The sequence below is a fragment of the Acipenser ruthenus genome, chromosome 2, assembly GCF_902713425.1.
Source record: "Acipenser ruthenus chromosome 2, fAciRut3.2 maternal haplotype, whole genome shotgun sequence".
Lineage (NCBI taxonomy): Eukaryota > Metazoa > Chordata > Actinopteri > Acipenseriformes > Acipenseridae > Acipenser > Acipenser ruthenus.
The window spans coordinates 21,763,401-21,789,697 of NC_081190.1; the positions used below are offsets into that span (position 1 = coordinate 21,763,401).

At 36.1% G+C, this 26,297-nt stretch overlaps 1 protein-coding gene across 2 annotated transcripts in view; it reads left to right on the top strand.

Annotated features, from left to right (window-relative positions):
* Positions 1-26,297, top strand: part of LOC117963540 (contactin-associated protein-like 5) — a 113,692-nt gene that overhangs the window by 37,875 nt on the left and 49,520 nt on the right. Inside the window, exons 3-10 of one of the 2 annotated variants that reach the window (XM_058991942.1) lie at positions 2,403-2,596; positions 15,014-15,161; positions 15,900-16,103; positions 17,032-17,216; positions 17,610-17,753; positions 19,614-19,875; positions 23,315-23,464; positions 24,043-24,214. In XM_058991942.1, the coding sequence (XP_058847925.1) occupies positions 2,403-2,596; positions 15,014-15,161; positions 15,900-16,103; positions 17,032-17,216; positions 17,610-17,753; positions 19,614-19,875; positions 23,315-23,464; positions 24,043-24,214 (1,459 nt within the window). Of the gene's footprint in view, positions 1-2,402; positions 2,597-15,013; positions 15,162-15,899; positions 16,104-17,031; positions 17,217-17,609; positions 17,754-19,613; positions 19,876-23,314; positions 23,465-24,042; positions 24,215-26,297 lie in introns of those variants that run through there. The other variant, XM_058991949.1, reaches the window with a different exon arrangement.

Sequence of the window (26,297 nt, forward strand, 5' to 3'; positions counted from 1 at the left end):
GTATCACTCACATGATACTTGTTCAAGTTGAGAACTTTGTGTAGTGAAGTATAGTTCTCGACGTCTGGCTTTTTGTATGATAACAATTACAAAAACAGGATTGAGCGAATAAACATATAATTCATTCTATTACTACTTTTAGTGAATATACACGTACAGCTCTGGCCAAAGGTTTTGCACCACCTACAATTTTAGGATCTAGACATAATCAAAAAACTATTATATATTATGTAGTAGTACATTATATCATGTTAGATGTCAAAATGTCTCATTTTTTAATTTTTGTCAGTTTATCGTTAAGTATATGGAAAACTACAAAGCGTTGTGTAATTCAATATGTTAACGTAACATTATTCAGCAGCTTTTATTTGACTTTATGAAGCAAAGTTAGTTCATTCTATAGGGTAATGCACAAATGTTGGCCATAGCTATGCATAATATTTACCATATTTTTTGTGATACAAGTCTTGCAGTGGCCCTGTCAGTTAAATGTTATCCATGCCTTTGTGCTTGGGACAGAAAAATCCCTTGACCCTGATCTTAAATGACAGCCAAAGAGAGAAGAATAACACTGACTATGCCTTTGAAATGAAATAACAAAAGTAAATTCAGGTATTTTAGTGATACGGTATGTAACGGACATCTCCAAGGATCGTCTGAGAAATATCTGGACCCATTCCACGTGAGACATTACCAGCTATTAGATTAAAATGACTCTGGTGATACTCTGGATATTGAGGCAGTACATTATTCTGTGCTTCCACTCAGCCTTTGTTCCTCTGCATTCAAATGAATTGGCAAAGGTCAAAGTATTTGCTCCATGTACTGCTGTAGTATGCCAATTAGAATATCTGCTGAACTTGTTATTATGATCTACTTTTTCACTTTTGAATCACCTTTTTCACATTTTTTCATTTAAGAATTTTCTCACCATATTAAAAAAAAAAAAAAAAAACTAGACTTGGTGAAACTAGACATCATACCCCAAAGAACTAGAACAATATACAGTTTGTTTTGAGGATTATGTGTAAATTGAAAAGCTAACACATTTTAATTGGAGCTTTGATTGGAGTATGTTATCAACATGAGGTTCATGATTACACTTTGATACAGGGCTGGCAAATCTAATTTACAGTTCATGATGGGAATGCTTGGTCCCAAAATGGCAGATATGTTAAGTATCTGTTGAGGTAATTACACAAAAGAGATTCCTAAAATCCACAAAGTTACGTGGAACACCCATTCTGTGTAAAATAATGTCTTTCAAATCAAGCCAGTCATTTGGAGCTGACAAATTGACAAATAAAAAAAGTTTGATAAGCCAATGATAAAGTGTTTTGCGATGGTGGTCCACTATATAAAAAAAAGATTGATTGATTGATTGATTGATTGATTGATTGTTTGAATGTGTCTGTATACCAGTTAGTTATTAAACATAATAGACACATGGCTTATCTAGCCTTTGTTACTTATGTATTTGTCAGGCACATAGAAGTGAAGAACTGTTTCTGAACTTTAGCCAAAGCACCTCATCACAGACCTAATTGTAGGAAGAACCACTCAAAATGATTGCAAACAGCATAATAATGGGGCAGTGCACATAAAAACTGTTAATGTAACTTTCTCTTTAATAATGTAACTGGTTTTCCTCTTGGATTACTGTCCTTGAAATGTCTCTCCTGTTTGCTTCTAACACAATAGATTGTGTGGCATTAAAGCAACATGTTTCCTCTCACTTGGATAAGTGGATCTCTAGATTTAATTAAAAATGTAAGTGTCAATCACTCTTTTTTCTTCAGTAAAATTACACATACAATGTACATATTTCTACAAAGTAATCTGCAATGCGTATTACTTCTAGTCATTTTAGCTGATTGAGGTGGAAGTTATTGTACATAATTTCAAAGACAGTATTCTGGGGGCCATAACTAACCATTAATGGATTGGCTGTATTCCATTTTCTAATATATTTGCACTTAAATTCTGCAAATTTCAAATGTTCAGCAGCTAATATTAAAGTGCTGTATAGCATTCAAGCACTATTACAACAAGTTAACAGCCAAGTCCATAGTCAAGTCTGTTTTATTAAAATATATTGGAGTATAATCCTAATTAGGATTTGATCTTCTGCCAGCAGCAGAGATATCAGAGCTTTACCTGGACTGTTTTTTTTTTGTTAATTTTTTATTTTTATTTTTATTCAAAACATATAAACGCAGAGACTGAAGCCTGATGTGATAAGAATACTCTGCTATGTATATCACCTGGCTCTCTTTTTGGAGTGAATGAAAATGTCTTTTTAGGTGTTCCATTTAATCAATCAGTCCCATTGTTCATGAAATTGAAAATAGGCTTTATACTCTGACTTACCTTTTTGTCATATTATTGTTCTGTTTTTAAAGGAGCAGGAGGTTGGTCCCCGTTGGATTCTAACAAATATCAATGGCTAGAAATTGATCTTGGAGAGAGAACTGAGATAGCTGGTGTTGCCACTCAAGGGAGATATGGGAGTTCAGACTGGGTGACAAGTTATCTCCTAATGTTTAGTGACACCGGTCGAAACTGGAAGCAATACCGCCAAGAAGAAAGCATCTGGGTAAGGACACAGCTTTATCTGTTGAATGCCAGCATACATACGTTACATCTCAGCACATTCACATTCACACATTCATATAGCAGAAAGACAGATGTATGGGTGGATTTCCTGTGGTTAACATTAAACTTCCTTAAAAAAAAATATAGCCTTAGGCTAGAAAAAAAATATATCAAACATAAATATTCTACTGTAAATATTTTTCTTGAGTTAATTAACCATTAACCTAATGAAGTCATTGATCTATAATGCAATTAAACTGGTTTTATTTTAACAAATATATAACTATTCTTAATTTTTATTATTTTTGTCGCCTTTAGCTACTGGATAAATATTTTTTGCCTTCTCATTTATCAGCTTTTTGGAGACATGACAAAGCTATTTGCTTGTTTAACTAAACTTATCCCAAACAGCCAAAAAAGCCTTGCACTGTAGTATTTAGCCTTGTGCATGCAACAGGGTGGAGACTGGGCATGAACTGGCAAATCCATAATGGCAGTGCCCCACTCAACACTGCTCAGTACACACCTAAGAGATCCACATCACAGTACCAAGGCAAGCATGGACGCTGCTATATCGTAGAATATTCCTTTGACTACGGCTTTCTTTGCAAGGAGCTATTGTTTGAGTTCTTATTTCACTAAATATTTAAAACCCACTGTTGAGGTTAGAGTGCATTCTTCCATTTAGTTCTTCCATTAAGTTAAAATCATTGTAACTCATCATACTTTTGTGTACTTTTGCGTTAATGAAATTGTCAAAGCGTCTCAATATTTGACAATATTTCTCCTAACTAAAATGAATATTGCAAGGACTTCTCAGCATGCTCCTATTATCACTATCCATTTTAATTTTGGAGCATTTTTGGGTCTCACTTTAAACAATAAATAACAATGCAAACCACAAGTAAGAAATACAAAATGTTTGATTAGTTGTTGCCTAGCATACTGGACCATTTTAATAAAGTGAAAAGTGTAAATTTTGACTGGCTGTAACAGGAATTCAGTGTGGGAGCCTGTGGCAGGTTGGCTTGTAGAGTGACATCGGACCAGGAAATGAAAGCAGCAACATGAGCACTGCGGGTGACTGAGACGCGGCTGTGCTCCAGATGTTTATTAAATAATAAACACTTTTCAATAATCAAAAAAAATGGCACATTGGCCAAACTAAACAAAACACAAGCAAATGAAATACAAGTACCCTTCAGGAAGGTGGGAGGCAGGTGGGTAGGCAGGTAAGCACGTAGGTAAGTAGGTAGGTAAATAGGCAGGTAGATAACAATTGTTTTCTCTCGAACTCCTCTCCTTCCTTATTCGAATGGCTGATGTCCCCTTTTCTATATGTGACCATCTTCAAATCAATAAATTATTCAATTAATCTGGAGCTGGCCACATATGCATAGGTTTAATTATCAGCGTGGCCGACAGCCAATTCAGTACTCATTAGCTGACTGCCACGCATTTTCATGAGAGTACTTAAACCAATAAGACATTAATAGAGGATGGGCTTTTAACCTGTCATACCTTTACAAAACAATAATAATAATACAAAATATAGGTTCAAGATTACAAGTTGAGCAAAACAGAATCCCACCATCTGCATGCAACGTCCCCTTTTTGTAGTTCTGAACACTAGCTTTTTTTTATTTGTCAGCTGTCTGCTTTTTTGATGTTAATCATACACTGCAAGCTAATAAATCAACACGAGCTAAACAACCATTTTAAACTTCCCGCCTCTGACTCGCATGTTACATCATTGTACAGTATGAGGAATTCACCAATCATGAAGCTGGTATGTGTTTGACCCCATTGCCGTAGTAACCAAATGCACGGCATTGACGCCGGAGCGTGTACAGCTACTGTAGCACTGCTTCTACTTGATAAAAGTATGAAATGAACAGGAGAGGTGAAGAGTAATGTAAAATACTGTAAGGAAAATAAAATGCATATTCTTCACGGTAGGCAGTCAAATACACGATTTCTGTGACATTCGTGATTTTGTGAATTTTCTGGGGCCCTGCATATAAGGCTAGCATGATCTGTGCTCAGTCTGTATCTAGTTATTACCTCCTCCTCACACAGCCCTAGTAACGTCTGCCTGGTCTGAAATACTCTCCCACTGACTCTTCTTCTCGCTCTCCTGTGCAGCTCTTCTGCTGGTTCTGTGACACCGTCTGGTTTCAATAAGCGGTACTTTTCACACACGCTGAGGCACCGAGTAAAGTTAGTGCCTGGTTTGCATTTCAAACACCTCCCTTGTGGTATTTTGTGACGTAATTTGCTTACATTTCCACCCATTAACATTATTCATTATATTTAAATGACTCATTCATTATATTTAAATGTACAGCAAGTGTACAAAGCACGCAGTAAAGGGGCTTACTGCGTGCAAAACATGTTACCACTGTTTAGTGAATGTTTTGTGCTACATTAAAATGTTCAATCAATCTCCTGCCAAAAACTGTTCCTGATTGATATACACTAGCTGCTCAACCATTAGATTCATTGGTCCAGTTTAAAAATGTAACTGCAAGACACACTTCATTACCATCCCATGAATATATTGTGTTTGTTTGGATAGGTTAGGTTCTTTGATTTAACTATTAGTATAATTATATTTGCATTAGATGTACTTTAACACAATACAAAGTACACGGGAATGGTACCACTTTTTTGGGCTTGCTTTTAAACACATATAGTCTATAGGTGAATTTGTATCTGATGCTTGTCCTTACATTTGAGTTATGTGCCTTAAGCCTTCACACTGAATACTATATGGCATAATTTAGCAATTATAAATTAATGTTGCAAACAGAGGCAGGCTCTTGACTATGCTGTGTTGGGGCGAGTTGAGTTGCAATTAGCAGTGTGCTTCACAAAATATAAAACATATCTCTCTTGCTGCCTTTCAACAAAATTTCAACAAGTACATTTGATTCCACCGTTTCTTTGGTTGCCAGAGAACATCCAAGTGCACCTGGGAGAAAGTTTGTGGAAACTTCATGTGGTTATATTCGATAAGCCTGAGGGAAGCTGAAAGGAAATCTGATGTAGAAATATGGAAGGGTTGTTGAGTTAAAAGGGGTTCTAGTAAAGCTTTGACTCAGGCCTTTTTAAACTTACCTCATATTATTGCATTTCAGCATCAAAAACAAGACATAGAGTACTCCATTAATAGGGTGACCAGGTGTCCCGGTTTTTCATCAAAGGTCCTGGTGTCCCGACATTTTTCTCAAAATCTTTAAAAAGTCTCAGCCACTTCATGTAGCGCGACACACTCTAAATACCTTTTGTCAAAATAACGTGAACACACGCTTTTAGTTTATGGCACCTGCAGTGAAAACTAAATAAAAAATAAATAAAAAAGGTACTAGGGTACATTTTTATAAACTGATTAACACAGGCATGCATGCTTATTCCTGAGTGCGCCATGCGTTTTCATGTATTCAATATGAATCTACAAGTGTGTGTAATACGGTCATTTTGTAGCGGTTCAGTTCTGGTGGGATTTAGCCCAGACAGAGCAGCGAGAGGTTGCAATCATCCGAATCCACCAGGTTAAACCACAACGTCAATAAATAGAGCCTGACGCAGTGAGTAAAAAAAGAAAGAAAGAAAAATGCCAAAACGTAAATGTATTTTAATGATTTAATGTATTATTAAAATAGCCTATATTTAAATGGTTTAATTAGTCTCATCAATTTACCAACAGGGCCGTAACTAGGCATTTTAGTGCCCGGGGCAGGCAGTCATATTTGCACCCACCGCACCCCCACCCCGCCGTTTTATTTTCTGTCTGGGTGTTAAAACTTGGGATGGTATATTTGCTCACGTCTCATAGTTTTGAATAACTTATTGTTATTTCATAATCTCTCCTTTAACATGTTTGAAAGGAACAAGACATTACTTAAAACTGAAAGGAACTTGTTAACATGTGTTAACTGCAAGGTTGTATTTCCTGCCTCTACGATTATATTCAATCCACGCATTTTCAGTACCAGCCAATGATAATTAGTTTATTTTACGTATGGATATTTTTTGTTAGTCAGGGCTGTAGTTTAGTTTTTGACTCCTCAGTAAAAACTAAGGCAGAGATCAAGCAATCTGCTTATAATAAGGATGATTACATTGTGTTTTTTTTCTGATCAAATTAAAACTTGATCAGTAAGTGCACAGATTTATGGAATTTTAGCAGTGTCGCTGTAAACAATAAAAACGACTGTATTTTAGCAGCCACATTAACCCTTTCAAAATCCTTTACTATTTCTATAATATCCTATATAACTTTTAGTTAAGTTCATGTGTGGCGTTTTCTCATTGGTACTGTAAAAAAGCATGGATTGAAAATAATCGTAACACAATTTGTTCTGAATTTTATTCCAATCAATAAATAGTGGTACCACATTTAACATCTTGTAGTTCAGGATGGTGAGTTTTAAGGGCTGTCTATCCTATCATAATGTTTTTGTTTTACCTTTATTACGTAGGTGGTTAAAACCTGTTGTGAAACATGCCTTTACATTTCATTACGTTTATAGTAGTGCTGGTCCTGAAGGCTGCAGGAGCGAATAAACAAATAAGTAATGCACACCGCAGGGGAAGCGAACAACACAGATATGCCAAAATGATAACAAACTGGCAACGCTATGGTGTTGGTTTGTGTAAAGTTGTTAAGGAAGTTGTTAAGGAAGTGACACGTTCCCTTTTCTAGTGCAGAGGCACATGCGAACTTCAGATTACGCTGGGTGGGCGCTGACAGCTGACAAGTGAAAACATTGAGAACCGCTGAACAAAATCATTACTCGAGTGGCAATGCATTTAAGTCATTTTTCCGTCCCCCACGGCTTTGCACCCAAGGCTGACCCGCTCGCCCACCCCTAGTTATGGCTTTGTTTAACAATATGTCCTAGTTTTGAGCTTTGAAAATCTGGTCACCCTATCGTAAGCTTTTTTCTTCTTTTAAACCTTAACATTTGCCCCACTGGTTGTTCAATCCTCTGTTGACTGTTATTTTTCTCCCAATTCCTTGGTATGCTGGAGTGTGTTCATAATGTGTATTTAATCTAGAAAAGGGGGTGGCTAACTGAAAGTGTCTACAATGCATTGCTGGCACATATTTGCTCTCTGAAATGATTAATTTCTCCTGTGAGTTTACAGGGGGAAAACGTTCTGTTTGTTCATCACTTCTAATTTTGTCATTCATTACCTGTTAAATTACCTAAATTAATAAAGAATAAACCGAAATATATTATGCTAAACTCACAGAAGATAGTACAATAGTCTGTCGCATATCCTACTGCGGTGGGACCAGGGTAAGGGCGGATATGTAAAAAGTCGGTTAAGTGAATCCTGTTTTAAATACCGTTATACACAGCTGTAACAATTACTAGATTCACACAATTATTGTTTTGAGATTCGGCGTTTATGAGGGAGTTCCCCTAAATCCCATGTTTAAAAGATACAGTGTATTAATGCTTGTGACAGAGTAGCCGTCTGCTGTGTGGATGTGTGCATTCGCTGCTGAGTGGCAGGCAGGAGATTGAGATGGAGGTTGAAGTTGTATTGCCCTGCAGGCGAACAGGATTTATTTACATATCAAGTCAACACACTGAACAGCTCACGTGACACTACCAGCAATGGTAGTGCATGGAGCACATACAACACAGTATCCGAAAACTTTGGCGGGATCTACCACCTCTGAACTAATCTTGTCTGTTCAATAATAAACTAACATTGCTGAAGAGCTTGGCCATGACGGATAAACGGTTAGGGTGGCTATGTGACTGGTGGAGACACGACGGATTACTGTAATCGTTTTTTGTTTATATCCCACCCAGACATACCATGAAACTAGATCTGATGTGTGCAATGCAATGCAATTGAAAGAGGGAGATTGTTTTTATTTGTCTTTACCATAACCTTTGAATCAGAGGACATTGTATGTGAATTTCATTGATGTCTCTGGCTACCTTTTATTAGAACTGAAAAGCTAGAATGGGCTATTTTTCTCTGCCACTGATCCATAGTTAACCAAGGCGGCATGGAGGGAAAGCTTGTGGAGTGTGTCTCTGAGAACCACTGTGCCTAATGCCCTACGACATATCTCTGTCAACAAGTCATACATTGCTATGAAGTAAAGCTTGCTATCTATTTGTAGCCAGCTCCCAGATTAGCTTTTTCTGTGCTAGAAGGCATTATGTCTTGGTCATGGTGTTGGAACTTCTGAAGATGAAGGGAGGCAAAGCTTGCTGTCTATCTAGAGCCAGGAACTCAGATTCCCCAGAGGTGTACAATGTTTCAGCTGTTGCATACCCTGGGCTACAACCAGAAGTTGTGCTTTATTGTATATACCTGCCACATGTTCTAAGTGAGAAGCACTGATTCAGTCAGGTATGAGTCCAAGTATCCCCTTTTAATGATAATAAGTTCTTAGGGTAGGCAGATATTATGAGTGATAAAGTGTAATGTATATGAGTATATAAATTGTTTTCAGACACTATCTTCATTTATTTCTACAGAGTAGAAAAAAAAATATTATTTAACTATAGTAACTATTTAGTTAAAGCTTTGTGAACATAGCCCTATAGCACATATAATAATAATAATAATAATAATAATAATAATAATAATAATAATAATAATAATAATAATAATTACAAAAAAACCTGTTGTTAGCATTTCTGACTTTGATTTGATAAGCATAGAAATGTATTTTATCAGTAAATGTGTTATGCAATCCATATGGCTCCTGATGTACCAAGCACTTTACTTACATTATAGTTTTGTTGTCATTATTTTATTAAATTATATGGGTCAACTGAAAATATTTTACAATGGAACATAATATTCAACCGTAGTATGGAAATCTGCTGACTTATGCTACTTGGGTATCTCATGTCAGCAGTTTAAAATGTTTTTGTGAACCTTGTTTTATCCCTATTACAATTAACATTTGAGAAATAACCTTTGGAAGTAAGAGTTTAGCTGAATTTCAAAGCATTATAACTGAGTAAACACCCTTTGCTCTGACAATGCATAACACTCTTCATGGGGTTGCTCTTCTGTGGCTGCTTAAAGTTACCAATGTATCTGAATTGATGAAAATCCCTGAGAGGAAATTGTTGCTCTGAAATACGCATTTTGTATTCCTGGGGCTCTGCATTTTCTTTTTAAGATGGCTGTCAACAACTGTACTGTAGGTACCGTATTAAGTCTCACAGTTGCAACCAGGTCATTCCTTATTTTCCTTTGGTCCAGGTTAGCATGTTTCACCGAGGGACTGTATTCTTTTAGTTATGAATATACAAATGGGATATCTTTATGTAGTGCTAAACTGATTTAATTGCCTAGCGAGGGGTGTTTGCATTTTTGGGTAACATATGCCAAGAATAATCTGATTTTGAGGCAGTATAGAGTGGCTGGCAGGTAGACGCAGCCCTGCTTCGTTTGGTCAGCCTGCCTGGGTTCCTGAAGTATTTTCAGATTGCAGGTTTGAGCCAGGTGGGAGATGAGAGACAGTGGCAGTGTTTCTGAAGGTTGGTTTCAGGATCAGCACCAGGGACAGCGACCTTCAAGCTCCTTTCAGTGCAACAGGTGGAAATGATTCACCACTGCACAATGTAGACATGCTGGTTTAAAAAGGCAAGGGCTTGTTGAGATGGGCCCTGTTTGTAATCAAGTGCAAAGTTGAAGGAAAACTAGGAGAAAACTACTAAATACATTCAACATGAGTGTGTGTTTGGTGGGGGTTCCACACAGAAGTTAGTAAGTGCACCCCCAAGACATACACACAGTCCGCCAAAATAATAGAAGTAAAATGAATATAGCTGATCAATACAGACCTACCATATTTCTTGTGGCTTTCTTATATGCTCTATTAGGCCATTTTAAATAAGTTTCCCAAATTCCAACGTGCATTTCTGTGAATTTGAGGCAGACGTTGATTCTGTGTGGTAATCTTAGCCTCCTTACATAGACTGGCAGAAGGCAGAGGTGTCGTTGTCCATCAAATCAACAGTACGAAGGTCATTCTTGAAATCAGGACTTAAAGGCTGTGTTGCAGTAAGAATACCTGTTAAGATAGGGGAACAAGGCTAAAATATGCACAAGAACACAGAAATTGGACTATGGAACACTGGCCAATGGTGCTTTGGACCGTTGATGGATGGAAAACGACACCTGTGCCTTCTGCCAGTTCTGTTGTCAATTCAATGCTTGTCTTCTTTCTATTCCTTAAGGATATTATTATCAAGTATTTCTCATTCTTGTTAGACAGCTTTTTGGGTCTTCCAGTCCTGCTTTATGCAAGCCAAAGTTGTTATAATATTATATTAATTAATATTAGGTAATGTAGGTACACAGCTGGATGGAAAAAGCAGTGTGTAACAAGCTGTTAAAAACAAGTTGTCTTGTAGTCCAAAACGTCCTGATATAATTTTTTTTTTTGTTTTTTTTATTATCAATTATTCACATTTTTGTGTTCCTACATTACCACTTATATACTTATATATATATATTACTGGATTGTAGAGCACAGTGCGCAGAAGCATTTCTTGTGCAATTGAATAGAGTTCTGTGAAGCATTACATATTCTAAGTGTTACCTGGTTGCTAGGCAAACAAGCCCAGCACCACTGTGGTAACTTTGCTTTTCACTGACATCATTTTAATTGAATAAGTTAATGGTTACTGTCCTTTTTTCTCTTAAATTTAGTATTGAGATACAGTAAAGATGTTTAGATGATTCTTCAAGAGGATTGACAACAAGGTGTTAATAAACTCATATTGGTAATAACAAGGTTTCATCAAGTTTGAATATACACTGGCCAGCGTTTAAAATAGCAAGGGAGACAGGTGAAGAACCTTAGTTCTATTTGACTTTGTATGCTTACTCGAGTCAAACTACAGTCATCTATGCATTTCAAGGAACCAGCAGAAATCATTTGTCTTGCTTACTATTGTGAATGCCAAATATGCATGCTCCTACTACTGCACATTGATAATGTGTTGTACATAAATACATTATATACAGCAATCACTAACCTGACCTTTGCATGTAAATTATCCATAGTTACATAAACTAACAATGGACTGTAATAAAGCGTCTAGACATAAAACATGGATACATCAGATCTCTGTTCTGGTTACCGGTTTCTTTCCAGGTACCAATAGTTGGTACTGCAGTGTATATATAAGGGAAATAACTACTAAATAAAACTACACCTTCCTCTCTGGGGTGTACACAGGGCATTGGCAGGTTTATGAATATGCATTAAAGGGAACCATTCAAAGCTAAGACAGCACAACACAGACTTAAAAATATATTTAAAAACATACAAAGCAGAATGAGGACTAAACATCAAGAAATTGTTAAAAAAAAAAAAACACTCAAATGCTTATATGGCTACTTAATTTAAATTATACATTTAAAACAAATTATTCTTTATTGTTTGTATTCAAACCCTTCATACTCACTAACTAATATAGATAATAGCAAGAATTGTTCAAAGTCAGTGCTTTATGTGGGTACGAGTCTTATGTGTGTACAGTGGCACTGTGCATCCAATAAATTATCCTATTTTTAATAAGGTTTCTAAGCTCTTGGGGCAAGCAGGCATGAATGTGTAAGCCAAATGTGACAGAAACAGATTACTTCATTAGAAAAACATGTAGAATGAAGGAACAGAAGGCAATGTTTTGTCACATAGAAATGAATCAGCTGCTTATGAAGACTATCAAAGAAAGCTAGTCAAAAGCCAAAGGCAGCTAATAATTTATATTACAGTTTATCTCCAGATTACAGTAAGTGTCAATGTGGCAGGCAGAGCCCTGCTGGTGAATGTATTGTTATGATTATGATTTGAAAAATAATGCTTTATTGTTGTATTTGTATGATTTCAAATTAAATGTATTGTTTTGTGTTTATTTAGAAACACGATGTTGTTGTTACAGTTTGATGTGGTTTGGCAGGGGCCAAACCACATCGTCGGCAGCTAATGATTTATTGACGATTGGCTGTCGACCACGAAAATTAAAAATCTCGTGCAGAATGTGGCCATCTCCAAATGGATTAAATGCTTGTTAATTTGGAGATGGCCACGCGTATATAAAAACCTTCAGCATTTGCTGACCATGGTGGCTTGTTCAGTGGAGAGCAGGAACAAGAGAGCGGAGAGAGAAAGTAAGAGAGACAAAGTATAAAAACAATTGCTAAACGTGCTGGGTTGAGACCAGCACGATACTTGGTTTTTGTTTGAACTGTTATTTTGCTCTGTGAGTGTATTTTATATCATTTACAATAAAGAAAGAGATGAGCGCATTAGCAACTCACCCGCAGTACTTGTGTGCATCCACTTCCTGGTCTATGACGTCACCCACTCAGTCATCCTGTCACAGTCAGCAAGAAAAATAGAGGATGTTTTTCTAATTCAAGAAACACTACAGGAAAGTCTACAACACAATTTCAACATACTCTAACTATAGAACAACCTGATTAAAAAGTGTTGTTGAATTACATTTTTTCACATAAAGCTATGGCCAGATATTTTGCATCACCCTGTAGAATTAACTCATAAAGTGAATAACCTGGTGAATAATGTTACGTTGACATATTGAATTAAATACAGCTTTGTAGTTTTCCATGTACTTAACCAAAAACTGACAAATTGAAAAATGTGACATTTCAAAATCTAACAGGAAATGCAGTACTACTGTTATGGTTTCCGGTAGACTATTGCAATATAATTTTGTAGTTTATTTGATTGCATGATGTTAAATAAAAGATCTAAATTATGTTCATATAGTTTTTTTTTGTTTAATGATATCTCAATCCAAAAATTCCAGGTGATGCAAAACCTTTGGCCTCAGCTGTACATTATAAGGTGCTTTCATATTTAGTGTCATTCATTTTCAAACCTAATTACACTTTTTAAATGTTTTAAGAAAAATAGGCTTGTCATGGTTAATATTTTTCATGTAGTTATCAAGATAAAATTAAACAGTAATTTGTGTAAAAAACTTAACTGGGTGTCCCGAGTGGCTCATCTGTAGTGTTCCGCATTTTGTGTTTTTATCTATAAAAACATTTTCTAGGAATTTTTTCGGAGTTTATTTTACATATATTAAAATAGGGATAACATCGGTAATAAATAGTTTTAATTGAAACATCGTAAAAATCTGGGGGAAAAAATCTCAGTACACACATTTTACACCCTGTAATTTTTCGGTAAAATTTGGAATAAACCGGAAACACGGAACACTACTCATCAGGTAAAAGCATATCTGCGTGGTGAGCAGGGAGAGTAGCATTTGCTCCAGCGGGTTAGTTAGGCAAAAGAGGCAGGGACTGTTTGAACGGTCCTGAATGGTATGTGTGAATTGTTAAACTAAACTTTTATAAAATAGGCCAAAGTGGCACTGTTAAATTACAGAACTACAGAATTTACTAGAAACCAACATAAGCACCAACCAAAACATAAGGTATGTTGCAGCAAATTGACAGAATACTAATAAAAGTCTCAGAAAAACAACCATGATGCCACTTTATTCACAGCCCTACAGTTGTAACAAGAAATAATGTATTCCCAAATGAAGAATGTTTCCCAAATTAATGACATTTTCAAAGACATTCAGCATTTCTACACCAGAAATGGAAGTGAAACTGTATGCATAAATAATTACTAAGAGGCCAATGTGGGGGATCTCGGTTGTCAAAGCTGCAGTAATAAAATAAAAGTTCAGTGTTTTTGGATGTCTTATAGTTCTAGTGATTAATTGTTGATAGTAATATTAGGCCTTGGAGCCTGAGGGTGAAAATGTTCCTTACATTTTGTAAAACTGTATGACTATATGTTGATCATTTGTAATTGAATTATTTATTTGAAAAAAAAAAAATATGTTTAATTAAAATACTGTTTTATTATGTAGTAGCTCTTCAGAGCTTAGTTCAGCTCCTAAGCGGGCAGTGACTGAGCCAGAGGCAAATGTTACAGGATCATGATAAAATTTATGTTTTATTTTTTATTATCAATTTACACATCTTCTTGTTACTTAATTAGGTACTGTTCTTTCAAATAGAAATGTATAATGAACACAAGCTTGTGCATTTCATCTCAGAAACTGTCAGCTAGCCTGAATGTTGTGATTTTAATTCTTCATTTGTCTCTGTTCCTGTCTTTCTAACTATAATGACATACTGCCCTTAATAAACCAGATAAAAATGTACACCGTTTTATTAAAAATAAATGTAGACTGGAGTAAAACATCAGCTTGCAGACCCTTTACTTTTTGTAGAGCTACTAGAGAAACAACCTTTTCAGAATAGTCTATAAAGAAGATCAGAACAGAGCCTCAGCAATACAATTCTTAAAAAAAAATATATATGGTGTCAAGATAACTTTTCTCAATGTTTGTATTTTTCCTAGGCCTTTTCAGGAAATACAAATGCAGACAGTGTTGTGCAATATAAATTGCAGCAGCATGTTATAGCAAGGTTTCTGCGATTTGTTCCTCTTGACTGGAATGCAAATGGTAGGATAGGCATGAGAGTGGAGATTTATGGATGCTTATACAGTAAGTAATAATGAAGTACTTACTATTTGCATGAAATGGATTATGATGATATGGTAGGGTATTAGAGGTCTTCAGGGCTGTGATAATGGGCTTAAAAGGTTTGTATTTATCTTCAAGGGGTAATTGAAAAAAACATTTCATACCTCTCATTAGCATAATAACTTTCTCAGAAGTCAATTTGATCTATGCTGCAGATTTTCATTTCCCCGATTATCCTGCCACAGCACTAAGTTTGAGGATAAATTCTGTGCCATATTACAGCATTATACAACACCGAACATATGTATGAGGGGAATATTGTCATGTGAACAGACGTGAAAGTCAGGGTCTGTTTAGATGTGGTGAGTGTTGATGTAACTCATACCAAGGCGTTTTTCTTTCTAAAACCCTTTAATGTGGCCCAGAGTTTGTCCTCAAACTTACAGTATTAAAATATTTAGTCACTCATTTAGGAAATTCATTAAAATGAGGAATGTTCTGGTAATTTTTATGCAGGCTTAATAAATGTTACAAAGTTAAGCAAACAGTAAAAGTATGAAGTATACTGTATACATGTATTTTTTTTTACCAGTTTGATATTACCTCATCCTCTTCTGATGAAAGTAGTTAATATTATTAATATTGTTAAATGATTAAATATCCTATTTTATCAAATATGTATTTGGGAATTAGGTCACGTAAAGATACTGGAAATGTTGTCATGCTTGTTTCAGTTAACTTATAATATGTTGTTTGCAGAGTCTGATGTAGCAGGTTTCGATGGCAGCAGCTCATTACTCTACAGGTTCAGTCAAAAGTCAATACAAACAATCAGAGATGCAATTTCAATGAAGTTTAAGACTATGCAGAATACAGGGGTCATTTTACATGGTGAAGGACAGCATGGGGACTACATTACATTGGAGTTGCATAAAGGAAAACTCTTTCTACACATTAATTTAGGTATGTATGTATGTATGTATTATTATTATTATTATTATTATTATTATTATTATTATTAATGTCAGGTAGAAAGTTATCACTAATATACATTGAATTTGATGCATAATCTGGGGCAGCAGTGTGGAGTAGTGGTTAGGGCTCTGGACTCTTGACCGAAGGGTAATGGGTTCAGTCCCAGGTGGGGGACACTGCTGTTGTACCCTTGAGCAAAGTACTTTACCTAGATTACTCCAGTAAAAAAAAAAAAAAGAAAAACTGTATAAATGGGTAATTGTATGTAAACATAATGTGATAGTAATGTGAACAATAATGTGATATCTTGTAAGTTGCCCTGGATAAGCGTGTCTGCTAAGAAATAAATAATAATAATTGTATATGTCGTTTAAAATCATAGTTCCGCAACAGTAAGTTATAACTGTACTCAGATCATCTCAGACAATAAGTCTTCAATAAGAGCTGTGTTGAACTTTGCCTTGCATGGGATGGGATGCATACATGCTAAAACATGCCATTGCTGTTCTAAAAGAGTCTTTACACCATGTCACTAGACAGTGCATTCATCCTCCAGGAAGCATAACTGTACTGTCAAATCATACAGCATAACGTTATAGTTATTATATCCATCACCAATATTAAAATGATTGTTTGCATGTGTTGCTCTGGATAGGAACAGAGACAGAATGTAAGGAAGTGTATTCCAACACTTGGAAATGTTTTGAAAAGTCTAGTCTTCACTATATGTACGACCATTGTTCCCACTCTGTACAATAATTCTAATTCCAATAACCTGACTTTAAAAACTTGAATGTGTTATTGTGTATTTATTTAGCAGTATTTCAAATGAACCATATTTTAACCAAATATGTAATGAACACAAACGGTACTGAAAATGAATGCACTAAAGGTGTTTAATACTATTTTTCTGCAGACAGCGCCAAGGCACTTTCTTCTGACAGTCATGCCTTGGTGACTCTGGGCAGCCTTCTTGATGATCAGCATTGGCATAGTGTACTTATTGAACGAGTGAACAAGCACATCAATTTCACTGTGGATAAAAACACACAACAGTTCCAAATTAAAGGACAATTTGACCCCCTGAATATTGACTATGAGGTGTGTTACTTTTAGCATATATTTCACAATGTTTTCAAACATCACAACTCCCCAACCCCCCTGTTTTTTGCATGTACAATATCATATTTTTCCAATAATAATAATACTGCTAACAATAATAGCATGCTTTTATTATAAATATAACAATACTCAAATATCTCATTTACTGTAATAAGTACCTTTTTAGTTTGTGAACAGTCATGTTGAAATAAAGTATGAATGTAGAAAAAAACAATTTTGTAGGCAGGAGACATTAATTCTAAATTATTTTTGTTCTTTCATTATGCATACTAAACCCATATACTGTACCATAATTGTTAACATATTATTACTATTGTGGCTGTGTTTTTCCTAGACAGTGAATTGGTATGTTTAATGATTTTATTTCACAAGCTCAGCTTTGGAGGTATCCCAATTCCAGGGAAACCAGGGACCTCTTTGAAGAAGAGCTTCCAAGGGTGCCTGGAAAATGTATTCTACAATGGAATAAACATCATTGATCTGGCTAAAAGACAAAAACCTGGGATTCGTATTGTGGTAAGGGTTTTAATTTAAATGATTTACACAGATACATCAAATATATAGTAGTTGTACAAATACAAACTCCCCATCACTATTGTTGTATATAAGAATGGGAATTACAATACTAAAACTAGTAAGAAAGAGGTTAGGGTTACTTGCATGCGTTTTTTGTTTTGTGGCTGGGTAACTTCATTGGGCGTGCGAATGGCAATGTGGATGTGTGGGATCTCAAACCTAAAGAAGAATGATGTTAATTTACAGGAAGGTGAGAATGTTCCTGCCCAGAGAACAAATGAATTAAAAACAGAACATAATGAGCCTGTAACTGCATTTGTAAACAGGTGGTGGACACTGAGCGTTGACATTTAATGCCCAGGCTTAATAGAGTGATGTAGCCATTAGCCTGGACTGGTTGATGCTGTTGAAATGTCATTTTATATAGTACAGATGGTTTATCATGAAACTGGTTCATAAAACTGTCTGGCACATAAATCATTTCTCATATTAACTGATGTCATGAACATTTATTTCAAACTAAATAAGTGCATGGCATTTAGTGTGTTTTGTATATTGTTATTATTATTATTTATTTCTTAGCAGACACCCTTATCCAGGGCGACTTACAGTCGTAAACAAAAATACATTTCAAGAATCACAGTACAAGTATTAATACAATTAAGAGCAAGACAAAATACAATGACGTATAATCTCAATAGAATTTCCATAACAAATCACCAAGGTTGCTTTTTGGTATCTCTAGGCTGTGATTGATGCCATTAAGCTGTTTTTGGTTTGGCGTGGTGGATGGTGGATCAACATAAACAAACAAACAAACAAAAACGCAGGCAGACTTCTTATCTTGAAAAGGTTGATGTTATTTCACCTTCTGCACTGGCCTCATCTACAACTGGATATCAGATAACCCCACATAATAGAGAAAACCAGATACACATGGCAGCATGGGTGATATCACATGCCAGCTTACATTGAACAGCTAAACATTATTCTTCTTGTTATAACTATATGCAACCACGTTATGCAGATAATTAGACTTTCAAATGATCTCAAATTATTATCTGGTAGTATAAGTCGATTTTAAGTAATCTTTTCATTATAGTTTGTATGAATTCACTGTTTGGAATTTAACATTTACTACATACATTATCACCAATACAATTCATAGTGCCAATGTATATAGGTTGAAATGTCAGTAGTTTGAAATACTGTATCTATATGTTCCATTTCAGTTGGTAAATACCTGGTAAAAAGCAAACCATGCTTAAATTCTTACAATTCCAGTAGCTTTTCTGATACAGTAATTTTTACTAAATTGTGAAACTCACCTTGGATTTATTGACTTTTGTAAAGGAAAATAAATGCTTGAAAAATGACCTTGCATTCTCCAGTATTTGCATGCAAAGCATTTTCGTAGAATAAACAACCTAAAAGTCTTCGTAACCAAGAAAGTAAAAACATAATTGTACCTTTCAATACCATACGTCCTCCACAATTCCCTTATTGTGTTGCTGTTTATATTTCTGTTTTCCAGACTTCAGTTTATATTCACTTATTCTTTAATAACACTAAACACTTTCCATTCACTTTCCTATGTAGAGGTACAGTAAAACAACCCCTTTTGATCCCACATACTGTAGTTCCCTACGGGCAGAATAGAATGTAAGTGAAAGGCTTAGTTGGAGTTCTATTACAGGTAGCAGTAACACAAGAAGTGAACACATTGTATTGTGACAGGAAAAACTGGCTTCACCTGAGTGAAAGTGAAAAACAATGAGAAACCTGAGTTACATGTTTTTTTTGCACACAACTTTTTTTTTTTTTTTTTTTTAATTGTATTTATCATTTGTGTACTTTTAGGGTAATGTGACCTTTTCCTGCCCAGAGCAAGCCAATGTTCCAGTCACCTTTGTGAGTCCTGCTAGCTACTTACTTTTGCCTGGATCCCTGCAGAAAGACAGTATATCTGTCAAGTTCCAGTTCCGTACGTGGAACATAGCTGGTTTGTTGCTAAGAAGCGAACTGTATCAGGGTTCCGGAGTCTTGTGGCTTTACCTCATTGATGGAAAAGTAAAACTGTCAATTTCCAAATCTGGAAGGAACCTTGTCGATGTTACTACAGGTACATTAATCAAAAATTGCACTGTTGTGTGTGGTCAGTGGATCAGTACAAATTACAATGCAATGTAGTGGTTCAAAGTATATTTAAAGAATTGTTTTGTTAATCAATGATTTGAAATGCAGAGTAGTACATCTAAGTATGTTGTAAATCATAACCCCTTTTCACACTGGCATGATCTACCAGGATCAGAACCTACCCGGGCAGAACCTGGTGTCATGCGGGTCGGGTACGCGATTTCACGCTGCTTTTGATAAAACAGGGTTGACCTGGGTGACAGATGCAAGTACACAATGTGCGTATCAGTGCCCCGGAAGCAGCTTGTTACTGACGATCCAAGCGTCTCAGGATTGAACCAGCGGCCCAAATGTTGGTTAGAGCAAATGTTTCTACATCCCTTGCTGCAGTGGCTCATGGTGTGTCTCAAGCAATACAAATATGGATAAACTGAATAAACAGAAACGTTCCTTGTGGAAGTGAAACCTTCACGCAGGCATGGCTGTTTGTTATTGCGTCGGCTCACGATTGGCCGTCAAGCATTTTGTCTCACTCAACCCGGGACAAAGCATGACAACCCACATCCTGGGGTGGGTCGCTGGGTTAATCCGGGTCTGACCCAGGTACGTGGTTTCACACTACACGGGATTGTGACCTGGGTAGCCAGGACCCGGGTCCGGACCCAGGTAGGAGTACCAGTGTGAAAGGGACTATAGTTGACTACAGTCGTAGTTACCATTGTTGACTACAGGGTTGTGTATCGATCAAATAACTGAATTAAGCTGTATGAAGTGTAGGACCATGAGTGAGAAAACCCCCAACACACTTATACATTTATTCCCTTTGTAACATTGCATTAAACAGAACTTGTGGGCCTTGTTTGCAAGTTAATCAATGTCTGTACAATAAAGCAAATGCCAGTACTTCTTATTTCCCTACATTTTTGTTATAAAAAAAATAATAAGATGCATTTCATTATTTCAAGACATTTGTAATAATACATGTTTATGGGATTTATGGATATAAACTATTTGTAATGGTCTATTGTTCAGACTTGCTAATGTGATTATGGGTTGAAGTACATTCCTTTAGGGCTGTGAACTATGTGGATCATTTTATATATTTCAATACTTTTATTTTTGTCAGCCCTGCAGTTAATAGGAAAAATATTTAATAGCATAATTAGGTAGGAAATTAAAATGCCCTTCAGTAATGTTTTTTTTTTGTTTGTTTGTTTGAAACTGCAGTGACTGATAAACACCACACTGTTTTCATTTTCCAGTGGCAATTACAAAAACCAAATAGACCCATTGAGCACAGTGTTAATGATCATTTATCAAACTTTACTACAAAGGGAAAATGTTGTTATGGTAATAGTACAGTATCTAGATACTTGTGATATGACTTAGTAATGTGCAGATACAATTCATAATATTGAATGTTACTGATCATTCACAAAAGAAACAAATAAAACCTGAATGAAGAGTTATTTTAACTCTTGAGTAAAAAGAAAATACTTATGTTGTGGATGTCCTGTTGGAAGTGTAGTAAGATGAATAGTATGGATTTGTCCTGAAAAGGCATTATGCCCTTTTTTATTCATAGATATCAGCGATATACAGTAGAAATACCCACTGACACCAATAGACTGTCCTGGTTTCCATCACTGCATCTTGGGTGCTGTGAGAACAAGTTCCAGCAGTAACTACCAGATTACCGGCACCAGAGACATGTGTAACTAATTTTGAAAATGATCTTGTTATAATTCCTTAGTGAGTTGCAGGTCTTTTTGTAAAGAACTTACATCAAAGCCAAGTTCTGAAGCAAAGGCAAATGCAACTTCTCAGAAATGAATAAAGAAACAATAAATGATGACACCACTATCCTTATTGCAGCGTTTAAATAAATACTGAACAACAATAACTATGAAAAAGTTGTGTAATTAACTAATGATAATGCTGCCTAAAAATGTAAAATGCCATCAGTTATTTACATAGCAATTTTTTGCTATCCCATTTGATACTTTCCAAAAGCTGTTTCAGTATGTGGATAGCATACCATAATTAAAATGTATTCTAAAGGTTAGTTGCAGTTACGTAGGGCAGGCATAAAGTAGCTTGGTTTACACACACATGCTGTGACTTACCTAGTCGACATAAAGTGCTGAATTTTGGTGCACAGAACAATTCATGGGGAACACAGTGGTGTAATAAAAACCCCATAGGGGTGCTGTTGAAGTCCACAATGGCACATCACATGGGTGATTATATAGGCGGTAGTGTAGTTCAGTGGTTACAGTCAGGGCTTGTAACCAGAAGGTCACCACTTCAAATCCCACCCCTGCCACTGACTGACTCACTGTGTGACCCTGAGCAAGTCACTTAACCTCTCTGTGCTCTATCCTGCGGATGAGATGTTAAATCAATGTCCTATTGTAAGTGACTCTGCATATAATTCACAGTTCAAAACACTTTGTGATAGTGGTTCACTATGAAAGGCGCTATATAAAGATACTATTATTATTATTATGATATGTGTGGATTTATCCCAAGAAACTTTATGCCATAATATTCAACAGCATTTACTATTATAAGAGCAGTTGTACATACAGTATAACAGCAGAATGGTTTTACTCCAAAAAAAAGAATATACAGTAGTATGCAAATGCATTTAAGTTCCATAAAAATATTAAAGAAAATGCAAGAAGACATTTTTATGACAGGCATACTAGTGTGCTACACACCGAGAACCGTTATTGATGGTGGTTACTTCCATGAAGCTCGGAATTGAAAAACCCACAAAACCAGTGGGGTCTTTTTTTCTAATCTTAATATTTAAAGAAGAATTTTTGTCTGTCTGTTCCTTTATGCATTCAGACCCCACAGGAGCCAGTGCAACCAAACTTTGCATGGCCTCCTCTTTCATCCAGGGGAAGTTCGAGGGCTATGTTTGGATCCAAAAGTTGGACCCCCGGGGTACTTTATTTATTAACCGCATTGCTGGTCACTAGGCAAAACAAAAAAAAGTTATAAAAAGGGAAAGGGGTCTGAGCGCATTGTGTGACACCCAAGATCGGTAACTTATAGGAAACCATAAGGCTACCATTCCCCAATTTGTCATGCATGAGATATTGAAATATTGAATTTCCCCGGGCAACGCCGGGTACTTCAGCTTGTAACAAATATAACAGGCAATAAATATGTATAGAAACAAGAAGCAAACATGTATCTACAAGCTAAAACTGAATTATTAAGAGCATTGCTGTGTTTTAGGATTACAAGGTAGTTGGAACCATGCATAAGCATTCCAGGGCAATATTGTATTCTCAGACAAGTGTTATATAAAATATTTTTAATCTAATTTTTCAAGCGTAATACCTTTTGTCATCACTTCGCTGTGGTTTATGTCATTACTTCTACAATACTGGAAATATTTGTGCTTACAGGAACCACGCTGAATGATGGACAGTGGCATTCTATTGAACTTAGTGCTAGAAGGAATCGTTTAAGTGTAACTTTGGACAATGATGCCTCTGCAGCAACTCATGCCAGCTCACCATTTTATATCTTTTCTGGAGGACAATATTATTTTGGTGGTAAGCATTATTCCTTTACAGAATAGAAGCAATACTCTAATTGTTAAATAATGGCTTGTAAACTAAGGGTTTTTTTTTTTTATTCTAATACTGGTACACGTAACAACAAATGTTTCCATAACTTAAAAGTTAATACAGTGAATAAATGTAAAAAAAAAAAAAAAGGTCAAGCTACGTTGGTCAGATATGCTGTTTTAAAACAAAAGTCTGTCCATAATAAAATGCATGCTAGTAAACCAAAAATGTCAACTATTGTATTCACATTGTTTACCACATGTTATATTCAGTGAAGTGCAAATTATTGGGACACCACAGTGCAGCTTAGGCTTGAATAATAAGATTAAACTTGTGATCTTCTCTTAGGCCTCAGTGGACAGAGGTCTGTGTCACAAAAAAACACACACAAATTGTGACTGGACACGTTTACAATTGAGGCTCTGGACCACTCACTCACCTGCTGTGCTCCCAGGTCAATGCAGAGAAAGCTCCCATTGACACAGCTACCCTGAGTGTTACCACTTCAAGACCTTTTGTAGGCACCACAATTCATTCACATTCTCTGTGTTGTTTTATTACAGGTTGTCCTGAAATCATCAGTAATCAAGGATGCAAGAATCCCTTCAGTGTTTTTCAAGGATGCATGAGACTTATATCTATAGACAAGCAGGATGTGAATCTCATCCAGGTGCAACAAAGAATCACAGGGAATTTCAGTGACTTGCACGTAGACTTGTGTGGTATTATAGACAGGTATGACTGTTTTATTGTCTTTTAAGACAGCGTGCCATGGAATTTGGATCAAGTTAATTAGTTTTACAATTTGGTTTAATACAGTCAGCACTCACATATCTGACCCTATAAAATTTTGACTTCAGTGACAGTTAAATGTGTGTGACACATATCTGATTATTTCATTTTGGCTCGTTTCAACTCTTGTCCGTTATTCAGGGAACACAAAAAAAAATACAATATAAAAAATACATATTTGAAAGGACTGTGTTTTAAAATAAGTAAGCTTCCATTTTGATGTACCGTATTGGTTTTGTTGGTACATTACTATATTTTCAACAGAAGAAGTATTTTAATTCAGAACGATTTCTGAAAATATCACTTGCCAAAAGAGACGACACCTGGACTGTAATACAGTACATACTGTAGCGGGGGGAAGCTGATTTGCAAAACAATGTGGGAATGGACCTGATTATGGACTGGGGAAGGGGATGGGAGTGCTCTGTAAATAATGTGTGTTTGTAAACTGTGTTATTCTTGTTCAGATCTGTTAGCGTTCTATGTGTTTTGGTGCTCATGTGACTGAGAGCTGAGACTGAGGGGGGTGGGAGCAGGTCTGACAAGACCAGAGATAGGGAATGTTGGACCAGTGAGTGAGGGACAGGGACTGGGGTGTGTGGAGATTACAATCTGAAAGAGAGAAGCAGGACCGACGGTGGGAGAATTGAAAGAGAGTTGAGAGAAGAGGTTGAGTGTGTGAATGAGAGGACAGGAATGAAAGCCATTGTTCACTAAAAGCTAAAAAAATAAATAAATACAGCGGTTTCCACTGCTTTGAACCGCAACTGTTGTCTGTCTCATTATATGATGTACAGAAGGGGATATGCTCAGCACTACAATACTTTTAAATCCGGTGCGTATGTAGCAGTATGTAAAATTCCCCATTAACAACCCAACAGCAAAATGAAATCAAAATGTTACCCATGCACAGAACTGCATAAAACGTAAAAGGCAATGCAATTAAGCAAAAGATTAAATAAACAACAGCACCAGTTTCCAGAATTAAAACCGTATCCAAAGTCGGTATTCAAAATTGCAGAATATAGTGCTCGATAAGACCCTAATGTCACAGTTCACTTGCAAATTAAACTGCACAAAAGCAACTAAAGATCACAGATTTTAAAAAATGCATCACAGTATCTAAAACTGATAAACTTTTTTACATTACGTAGCTTGTCTCGTTCGCTTTGTTTTTGCTGCATTTTCGTCATGGGAAATTGGAGGAAGCGCTGTGTAACTGCACAATCAAGACAGACTGATTTGGCATGTGATAAAGTAAAAAAAATGCGGGATGTGACAGATAAAGAAGTACATTATAACATTGACGAGATGGGCTTTGTATCAGTAAAAAGGTGGCAGAGTCGGAAATCGCGTGTGACGGGTAAGTGCATTAATTTGTTACATATATATAATGGGGATTAATTTTATTCTTTATACAAGAGCAGTAAAATGCAACTGACGTGTATCTGGGTAACAGATATCCGAGAGCTGACTGGAGTCTAAGATAAGATTCACTGCAATGGTTGCACTAATTGAATCAACATAATGGTTTGCCCATTGTTTTATTTTTTTGCATACTGAATTTTTTTACTATTAATTACACCGTGTAACAATTTTTTTTTTTTTTTTGGTTCCTGGGTAGTAAGTGTTATTTCCTAATTGCTTATGCCTCAAAAGTATAGAAAATGGCTATTATTTCCCACAAACTTTGCTTTTGTGACCAGGACAGTGATATTTTGAAATTTACCTAGTTTCCAGAACATTCCAGATAGATTCAGTGCTGAGTAAACTTGGAGTAACTTCTAGAACTTTCCAGTAATATAAATAGTAGTATAAATACAGGGGCCTTAAGCCCACCAGTTCAGTTTAGTTCCAGCTGCCTAAGTGGATACATATCTGCATTTTTCTGAGATGGCATCAAGGTCATAGGAGACTTCAAAATGGTGGCATTCCTGATGGGTCTCCAAGGCGGTTTTACCAAGTTTCCCTACTATCTTTGCCTTTGGGACAGCAGGGACACCAAGGCGCACTACCACAGGCGGGA